Source organism: Hypanus sabinus, chromosome 18 (assembly GCF_030144855.1).
Source record: "Hypanus sabinus isolate sHypSab1 chromosome 18, sHypSab1.hap1, whole genome shotgun sequence".
Taxonomy (NCBI): domain Eukaryota; kingdom Metazoa; phylum Chordata; class Chondrichthyes; order Myliobatiformes; family Dasyatidae; genus Hypanus; species Hypanus sabinus.
Genome location: NC_082723.1, coordinates 37644370 through 37654858, shown reverse-complemented (window position 1 = coordinate 37654858; position 10489 = coordinate 37644370). Strand labels below are relative to the sequence as shown.

Here is a 10489-nt window from a genome sequence, read left to right as displayed (position 1 = left end):
ACCTCACCTTAAAGATAGTGCAAACTTCACAAAGGTGCTGCTTCGGTCCTAGAAAACCCCAGGCTAGTACAGGACTGACATGTTCAGAAATGGAATAAAAGTGGGAAATGAAGCCATCAGGGACCTATAATCACAAGAAAGAAATTATCCACTTCTTATCAAAACAAGGATATTGTCCATTTTCAATCTTTGACCAAATTTCATTCCCTTCTGGCTGAAATACCACCATTAGTCTTTATACTCATTTTTTACCCATCACACTCACTCATATACTGACCTGTAATAGTCGCCTTTTTGCTTTCAACACGGACCAACAAGCTGTAGCAAGAGCCTGCACAGAGAAAATGAAAGTCAAATCAATGTATATAGGGAAAAATATACACAAGACCAAAATAGCATTTTCAGATTTAAGCAGAAGGTGGGCGTAAATTATCTGTCCTATTTGTATCTAGCCTAAACCTTTAAATCTTAATATATTATTGTAGAAACTTACAATAGATAATAAACATACAACATCAATTTCAAACTCACTGAAGTTTTGCACCTCCAAGAAGACCACAACCTTGTCATGGTTTGGAGGCTTGTGTACCTCAATGAGCTCAATGTTGGCTGGAGTCAGGGCTTAATGCTTTCGCTCTGAGTAGGGTAACCCATGCCAAACAGGTTAAAGGGTAGAGGAAAGACTACCAAGAATGGTCCACCAGGTTCAGGGGCTCAGCTCAGGGCTAACAACCCTGATTGGTAAAACAAAATTGTTATGGAAACAGCAATGAAGAATCTTTCTGCATATTCCTCAGTCTCCACCTGGGACTTGTGTGACTGATGGTGAAAACAGAGAGGAAACTACTGACATGACAAAGGAAGCCCTGGACACCGGCAGAGATGGAGGACCCTCATTTTATTGCTGCTCTAAATGCCAGCGACATAACAGCCAGTAAGTTAAGCTGAAGTATTACAGAATTCCCACAGACCAAGGTTGTAGGTGGGGTTGAAATAAATGCAGGTGCAATCATAGCGGGAAAAACTTAAACAGTTTCCTTCTAAGTGTCAACATAGAAATTATGACCCTCTCATTTCAAAAAGGTAACTAATTATCTTTGTGCAATCAGATGCAATAATTCCCAGATCATCAAAGCCACCTCATCTGAAAATTAAGATTGGTAATGATGGAGATGGATGTTAAACATGACCTAAGCATCTGTAGCAACTTCTTTCAGAACAATACAAATGGTTTTAAATTATTTGTATACAACACAAGAGTTTGTGAATCCTTGCTCTGGTCAGCAATGTAGGCTGAATAAATTACCGTCTCCTTAAAACTATCTGAGAGCCATCGGTTCCGTAAAACAGCAACCACAGATGAAGGTGGGTTTTCCAAGTCTTCAAAGGCATCCATCAGAATAAAATCCAACACAATGTCAAAGAAGTTCATGCACACAACCTGTGGATAAAGACTTTCCCAATTAGTGAAACTTTCTTTGCACAAATATACACAGAAAATACCTTGCATATCAGTCAAAGCCTGCAAACAGAGAAACAAAGTTAACACTTCAGTCCAATTAATTCATCAGAACTTGTGCTTTCCACGTTTTCAGGGCATCCCAAGAGCTGCTTAATGAAAACAATCAGCTAAAGTGCACATCACAAGATCCTATAAAGTACAATGCGACCAAGCAATCATTTATTTGAAGGGATTTAACTGATGGATGAATATTAGCTAAGATACAAGGGAAAATGTCCACCCCTCCACCACCCCCAAGTATAACGGCATAAAGATCATTTACATCCACTTCAGAGGACAGGTGCAATTTCATTTTAATAAGCAGATCTTGTGACTCAATATCTGCCTGTCATTCAGCTTTCCCAAATTAGTCCTGCAAGTTGATCCCCTGGCAAATTCCATACCACGAGGTGATTATCAGATCATGTGACCAGTCCTAAAATGCAAACTATGCAGTGTGCTTTCACTCGCTGATAAATGACATGGAAACCCTTGGTTATGTTTCTCAACGGTGTCCTTCTTGGTGGGGAATGACTTCAAACTTGTACCAATCCCATAAGAATGGGTAGCTGAGAATGTCCTTCTTGGTGGGGAATGACTTCAAACTTGTACCAATCCCATAAGAATGGGTAGCTGAGAAACATAAATACATTTGCACATCCTCCCCCTACCCTCTCAGTCATGATGCATGGTTTTAAGCTGAATTTAAAACAAGTCAGCCCAGCTTGTTTTTGATCAACTGCCCTTTGTTCACTGATATTTTGGGCAAATAATCTCACACACCCACTTCAATTGATCAACAAGAAACCCACCTCCTACCCCTACAGGCTGAACAAAAGACCAAGTCCTTTCCATGGTCTCAGTCAGAGACTTTACAAACTTCAATGATCTGGTTGCATTGAAAAGACTTGGTGAATTACTTAAATGCAGGGATCACCTACTCAAATAAAACAATGGGAAATTCTAGTTCCAGGATGGAACTGTTTTCACCAACAACAAGGTGGTCAAAGTATGGCTGGCTCAATTACTGGCAAGCTACTTTGCTGATACGACCAGCATCTGAACGGAAATGATAGTTGATACCAGCAGCTTGGATAATTTTGCCCCAGCATCTCACCTGAAAGAAAAGGCTCCCTGATAATGCACATCAGACTGGATTTCTGCTTCAGGTCCAGAAACTATGACCATGGATTCACAAATAATGTCACTACTACTTGGCATGACAATCAGTAAAGTACAGCACAGCAGCCCTGCCTCACAGTTCCAGGGATCAAGGTCCAATCCCAACCTCAGGTGCTGTTAGCTTGCTCTTGTATTCCAAAAGTTGTGTTGGGAGTTTAATCAACTGCTATAAATTACACTTAGTGCAGGTTAATAGCTAAAATCAAAAGGGAATTAGTGGGCTTAAGCAGGGGGAGAATAAACTCCACAGGTACAATGAAAGACAGAGGAAGTGGGCCTAACAGGATAACCCCTCTCAGAATCAATGGGCTGAATGTCCTCTTTTTGTAGATGTAAAAGGAAGGAATAAATCAAAGGCTTCTATAAAATGCCTCAGTTATTATTTCATTTTCTCAGTTATTTTTAATCAGGGGGAATTAGCATCAGAATTCACATGTATGTAATACAGGCAGCACCCACAGTACGGGAGGGAGGGACGGGTTGCACTATTAGAAAACAGTCCATAATCACGATTTTCTGTAACATGAAGTCACATTGTTTGCACATGTCAAAAAAGTTCTAGCTGGAAAAAAATTAATTTGTAACATGAACATGGAACAGTACAGTATAAGCCCTTCAGCATATGTTGTGCCAACCTTTTATGGTTCGATCCAAATTAGGAGACCTTTTAACTCCAAGATCAATCTAATACTTCCCTCCTACACAGTTCTCCATCTTTTTTCTTTCTTCCATGTGCCTGTCTAAGAGTCTCTCAAATGTCCCTAATGCATCTGCCTCTACCACCACCCCCACCAGTAGTGCAAACCAGGCACTTTAACACTTTGTGTAAAACCCTATTCTGACATTCCCCCACCCCCCATATTTTCCTCCAATCATCTTAAAAGTATGTCCTCTCATATTAGCCATTGGGAAGAAGGTGCTGGCTGTCCACTCTACTTTTGTCTCTCATCATTTCATACACCTCCATCAAGTTGCCCTTCATCCTCCTCACTCCAAAGAGAAAAGCCCTGACTCACTTAACTTTTCTTCATAGGGCAAGTTCTTTGCTTATTTATTTACATTTGCCTCTCACAAAATTTCCCTAGAGCAAGCTTAATTTCACATCTCAGATACTTTTGTGATGAATTGTGATTTCCACAAAGGCAAGTTTCCATTACCCCAATGCCCGCATCTTTATCATAGGAAAAAAAACTTCACAGACCAATCCAAATTAAAAGACCGGGAAGGCATTTGCAATAATAGAGTGAGAAAAACATTGAAATAACTTTACTGGCAAATGGACTAAGGTAAACACAAATGTAGTAAGCCAGTTCTACCACTATGGCTGAAATGACGAGGCAAAATTGAGTTGTTTTTTCATTTAAAATCTTTACATAAAATTACTTGATATTTTTAGTTCATCGCATTTTAATACAAAGAGGCAAAGGAAGAAACTGCAGTTACTAAATCTATGATACAAAAAGGCTGCAGGTACTTAGCAGGTCAGACAGCACTTGTGGAGAAAGAAACTGTTAATGTTTCTGTTTGGCTTGAGAAGTGAGAAAACCAGAATGCCTAATTTGTAAAGAGGGGGTTCAATGGTGACCACAAGGGGGGGTCTTGTGATTGGGCAGAGACAAAAGTTGTCCACGTGACACAGAATGTGCCCGGTAAAAGGGAAATGATGATCTGTCTGGAGAACAGTAAACTGAGGGAGATGAATGAAAGCAAAAAAAATATATTACTGGAACTATGAGAGACAGAAAATAGAAACTGCTTGGATATCAGAAGTACAAGAGACTCCTGGAAATATTCAGTACATTTGCTAGCATAGTGGAGAGAGAGAAAAAAAAAGGTTAATGTTACAGATGGATGTCTTACTCAGAACTGACCAATGCTGATCCAAACAAGCAAGGTTGTTTATCCGAAATTGTTTAATTCTATTATTGAATTAAATGTGGCCATACAAAAGATGAGGTTTATTGATTAAGCTAACATTATGCTTTATTGGAACAATACAGGGGGCCAAAAACACAAGTCAAAGTGTGAGTAGGGCAGAGAACTAAAAGCATAGGTGGCTGAGTTCTCGGTTACACCTCCATGGAGTGAATGAGTATGCTCCACAAAGTGATCACTCACTCTCTGTTTGTTTCTCCAGTGTAGAGCGAACCACATTGTGAGCACCAAGTGTAATACACGAGGTAGGGCAGGTGAATTGCTCTCTCTGGAAGAATAGTTTGGGTCCCCGGATGATAACTAGGGACAAGGCAGAAGGTCAGTGCTGCAGCTCCTTTTGTTGCATGGAATCTTGTAAGAGATGGGGAACAGAGATTAATGAATAACCATAAAATCATGGTGGGTATAGTCTCTGCTGAATGTTGAAAAAGGAGATGACAAAAAGAGGTGTTTGATTATAATGCCTTCTTGAAGATGGTGGAAATTATGGAAACTGATGCATTGAATGTGGAGGCTGATGGGGTGGAAGTTGAGTTAAAGGGGAAGTCCATCTTTGTTCTGGCTGGTGAGAACAGAAGCACAGGACACGGAAAAGGTGCTTGAGAACTCTGTGAACAAAGGTCTGGGGAAAGCCATGGTTAGGGAAAAAGTAAGACATTTCCAAATTACTGATGTGAAAAGTTTCATTAATCAAACAAATACAAGAGAGCAAGGAAAATTCAGAAAGTGGAACAGAATCAGAGGTGAAGTCAAGATAGTTGTAGGAGTTTATAAGCTTGCAATTTGTGTTGGTGACTAACCTGCACCCTAAGACATCTTAGAGGCAAAGAAGGTGAAAAAGAGAAAGTCAAATATGGACTAGGAACAGTAAAAACAACTTCTAAGTGCAGGAAACAGCATCAGTACAGTCAATGTAATGGAGGTGAGGTGTGGGGGGGGGGGGGGTTATTATGACAGAAACAAGTACATATCCCATAAAAGGAAACACATGGTAAACATGGAGAAAGTGACTGGAGATATAGACACTGTTCAACATAAATCTATCTAATAATGAACTATTTCTACCCAAGCAAATGATGGTGGTAATGGAGGAATACTAGCTGGGCTTATATTCAAGGAATTGACGTAGAGTCCTAATGTCATCCCTTTGTGGGAGGGAAGTGTGGGAGAAAGAATAAACTTGGATGGTGAATGCATCAAATGGGACCTGAAAACCGTCAAAGCAGCTGACAGCATTAGAGGTGTCACAAGTGGGAAGGGACTGGACAAGGGACAAACAATAAAGACAAGGTAGAAAAAAATCAGTTATATGGGACAAGAGGAGGCTGAAACAATGGGCCTTCACAGACTAGGACCTTGTGGAAGGAGAAATGAAATATGCAGAATTGGGAATTAGAAACTGGAGACCACGGAGGGAAGACTCCCATGCAAATAAGTTTAGAGCTTGTCTGGGAGACAACAGCGTTTTCTGTTCATACAGAAGTTGCCAGTTCTGATGCAAGATTATCCACCGATAATATCAATTTGTTTTTTTTTTCCTTTTTTCCACAGATGCTAGCTGACTTGCTGAGTATTTACAACATTCTGGTGTATTTCAGATTTGCAATGCCTGCTCTGACTGCAGTTCATAGTTCCAGCATTGCACTTAACTTTTCTTCCTTTACTTACACTCCAGACGGACCAGCTATAATTGCAATCATTTATCACCTTTTTTAGACAGCAGCATCAATGTGTGTGACCTGGACAGTCTTTGTCTTCACCATATCACATTCCACCCCCCCAGCTTTTTTTCTCCCATTTTTCCACTTACAATGAAAGGTTGTTGAGCTGAAACGTTAATTCTGTTCCTCCCTCCACAGATGCGACATGACCTGATGAATAAATTAAGTATTTACTGTTTTTGTTTCATCCTGATGTGGATGTCGCATCTCAATGGAATGCCAATGGCGACTGACATGTGTCATCAAAGCCAACAAAGCAAATTAAAAATATTATGACAATAAGATGATAGCTCTGTTCTAAATGCTCCCCCAAGCAACTGCTAAAATTAATCAAGATAGCTACCCCTCGTCCTTTTAGTTCTCGCTCCGTTGTAGCCCAGGTTTCTTCTCTTCCTGCGTAGAGCAACATTTCTTTGTAGGTCTCAAGGAATCTATTTACATTCTGTAAGAAATGAAGACAGACAAGGAACAACGTGATTATCTCTTACATTACACTGATGGGAGTATTACATCATTCCTGCCATAATCACCTCTTTTTTTTCCAGCAGTCTAACCATGCCGCCATTCACTTTCACCCAACATTACCCTAAGTAGATTAGAGTTACTCAGGATGGGGTGGTTGGGAAGGGTTTCATCCTACATTGGGATATACTCAAAGAAATAGAGGAACATTTGCTGGAATTTGCTCTTCTACTATTTACCACTTGCAATTTTTCAATTTTATCACGATAAAACTTGAAAATGTGGCTGGTGAAATTACAGCTCCAGCAATTTAGTTATTATTTCCCCCATCTCTTCAGTTGTTCTGCTGAAGAGGTTATGTTGGGAGTTGATAAATTACCAAAAGGATGAGGACTGGCATAAGATTGATTACAGAAGGATCTAGATGAAGGTTACTAGCAAAAGGATCAGAGGGTGTTTATTTTTAGATAAAAACACAGCAATTTATCATTGGGTCTAACAAGATGGTGGAAGACAATTCAACGATAATCTTGTAGGAGCAAAAATAGGGAAATGGATTTAACTCAAAACAAACAAGAGAAAGTCCACAGATGCTGGAAATCAAAGTAATATACACAAATGCTAGAGGAACTCAGCAGGCCAGGCAGCATCAATGGAAGAGATCCTGATGAAGGGTCTTGTTCCATTAAGATCAGGTGCCTTGTAGATCTCACCCTACTTCACAAGAGAGTGGATCATAAGAGAAAGGGAAGGAGGCAGGGCACCAGGGGAAGGTGATACGTAGGTGAGAAGGGGTAAGAGGCCAGAATGGGGAATAGAAGAAGGGGGGAGGAGTAGGGAAATTATTTTTAACCAGAAGGAGAAATTGATATTCATGCCATCAGGTTGGAGGTTCCCCAGACAGAATACAAGGTGTTGCTGTGACTAATTTTGTTATTATTTAGAGCAGGGTGGTTCCAATGACTCCTGTGAGCATTTGAGAATCTTACTTTCAGAAGCTTGTTCATACTCTCCAATGTAAGCAAGGGTGTCCCCATCATCCTCTCACCCCTCCCCAATCTGCCATGGCACCACTAATTGAGACATTTTGTCCGTCCTCCCAGTACAACATACCCTGCTGTACTCCACTAGATGGATAGTCCATTTTTCAAATCATGAGAGTTAGACAATGGGACCATGTTTGACTTGTTTATTTTATTTAGAGATACAGTGCAGAATAGGCCCTTCCAGATGAATGAGCCACACTGTGCAACAACCCATCTACTTCACTCTAGCCTAATCACAGGACAATTTAGAATGGCCATTTAACCTACTATGTCTTTGGACTGTGGGAGGAAACTGGAGCACATGGAGGAAACCCATATTGTTACAGGGAGAATGTACCAACTCCTTACAGTCGGCACTGGAATTGAATGCTGAACTCTAATGTCTCCAACTCCAGCGTCGAGCTACAGTACATTCAAACAGTACATACAGTACAGTGGCACCCTACAGTGCATTCAAACAGTACATACAGTACAGTGGCACCCTTCTACCATCCATCTATAAGCACAGAGTACAGGATGAATTACAAGTAGTTGGTGGGGGGAGGGATGGGGTTTGGGGAAGATGCAAATGGAGGGGGAAGGGCAAAGAGAGGAAGGAGAAGTAATATTTGTTCAACCTTTCCTGCAGATGACATCAGTCCTGTGATCATTTGCTTTCCAATTTCACTGAAGTATAGTCTGTTTTCCTCCTCTTGCAGTAGTATCTGTGAACATAGTGAATTTTTAATATTAGTTTAAACTGGGTTTTCTCCATTACACTGCCAATACTACCATATAACACAATGAGAAAAGAGCAGTGATACCTATAGCAAAGAAAAGGGAGAAAACAAAGCTCTTCACAATTCACGTTTCCCCAGAATGAAACACGTTAAACAGGGAAAATACACATTCAGCAAAATTAACTTCTTATTCAGATTCTCTTCATTGTCTTCAATATTATGAAGCATTTTCCATGCAAACTTCTGTCTTCCTAAATTGAAGGCACCGATCCAAAGAAGGCAAAAGCTTCACCTGCAAACCTCTGGTACATCATATGAGCTTTGCTTTGAATGGTAGCTGACCAGAAGACACAACAGCCAACAAAGAAGAAAACACTTTGACGTGAATATATTCTTAAATTCCAGGCATTCAATATACATCAGAAAAATGCTGTCAGCAATGATGTCAATTGTAATTGCTCTGTTTTTGCAGTAAAATTCAAAATTGTTTAATATCATTTCCAGTACATAAGTGTAAAGCAGAACAAAATAGTTGTTACTCCGGATCCATTGCAGCATATAGATAAGATAAAGAACACAATAAATTACAATAAATATAGACATCTGATAGCTTGTATATATAGATTACATATTTATGTACATGAAGTCTCACTAGGTACAGGAGTGTCTGTGCATAAGGTGACTCTGAGAGGAAATGATATAGTGGTGGGGTGCAGGTGTTCATCAACCTTACTGCTTAGGAACAGTAACTGTTTTTGAACCTGATGGTCCTGGTGTGGATGCTACGTAGCCTCCTCTCTGATGGGAGTGGGAGAAACAGACCATAAGCAGGGTGGGGGATCCTCAGCAGGCCAGGCAGCATCTATGGAAAATGAAGGATCTCGGACATTGGTGTTTACCCTTTTCCACAGTTGCTGCCTGGCCTGCTGAGTTCCTCCAACATTTTGCACGCGTTGCTTGGATTTCCAGCAACTACAAATTTTCTCTTGTTTGCGATTGTCCACCCCAGTGCAGTTTCCATACCATGCAGTGATGCAGCATGTTAGGATGCTCCCCACTGCTCATAAGTATTGATGTACATAGTCCAGGTCTCTTCAGCCTCCTCAGAAAGTAGGGGCATTAGTGAGCTTTCTTGATTGTGTAGGATGTGTTCTAGGACCATGAGAGGTTGTGCAAGATGTACCCTCCCAAAGAAATGTGGTAACGTTTGAGCAAGAAGACCATTGATCCATCTGGCCTCATGTTCTAAACCTTTCAGGAGTCCATTACGTGACTCAGCAAGTATTAACCTCTGAGACCCCTTCCACAAAAGGAAACTCACCAATTTCTTTTGTGACTCTCTAATTTCTGCAACGAGAAGCATCTGCTCTATCTCTACCTTAAAATATGTGAACTCTTTCATTATGTCATGTCTTAATTTTCTATTTTCTGCACTGCACAAGAAGAAAATATGCCCTTGGCCTCCAGCCAAGCAAAAACATTAACAGCCTAAGCCCTTTACTATCCCACAGTTATTAAAAGGAAGTGCATTTTATTACAGGTTTTGTGGACTTGCAAATTACTTCTGTTCTTCAAGATTCACTCAAGAGCCTCGTCAGTAAGATTACCTCAAAAGCCTGACGTACACAATATAGTTTTGCCAGGAAGTCCTCATCACTGTAGCACTCCAGGATCTCAGTTCTGAAACACAAAATTGCCCATCAGCTTCTCTGACTGTAACAGGCTAGAAGAAATTAAACCTTAGACTGGTTGAAGAATAGTGCCATTATGGACTGTGATCACAAATCACCTTTGGGTCTATCTTGCTATAGTAGACTATATTAAAAAAATGCATTTAATTTAGTGAATGAAATGCACTCTGATTTTGTGAAATATTGCAAGCTACTTTACAATCTGTGCAAAGAAGTGTTTACAAATAGCACT

The 10489-nt window shown here is 40.3% G+C and overlaps 1 protein-coding gene across 5 annotated transcripts in view; it reads right to left on the bottom strand.

Annotated features, from left to right (window-relative positions):
• miga2 (mitoguardin 2) overlaps positions 1-10489 on the bottom strand; it is an 84293-nt gene that overhangs the window by 7226 nt on the left and 66578 nt on the right. For all 5 annotated transcript variants that reach the window (XM_059994175.1, XM_059994171.1, XM_059994172.1 and 2 more), the window contains 6 exons: positions 10174-10246; positions 8465-8551; positions 6683-6781; positions 1307-1441; positions 278-331; positions 8-124 (listed from right to left, as the gene is read on the bottom strand). In XM_059994175.1, the coding sequence (XP_059850158.1) occupies positions 8-124; positions 278-331; positions 1307-1441; positions 6683-6781; positions 8465-8551; positions 10174-10246 (565 nt within the window). The remainder of the gene's footprint in view (positions 1-7; positions 125-277; positions 332-1306; positions 1442-6682; positions 6782-8464; positions 8552-10173; positions 10247-10489) is intronic.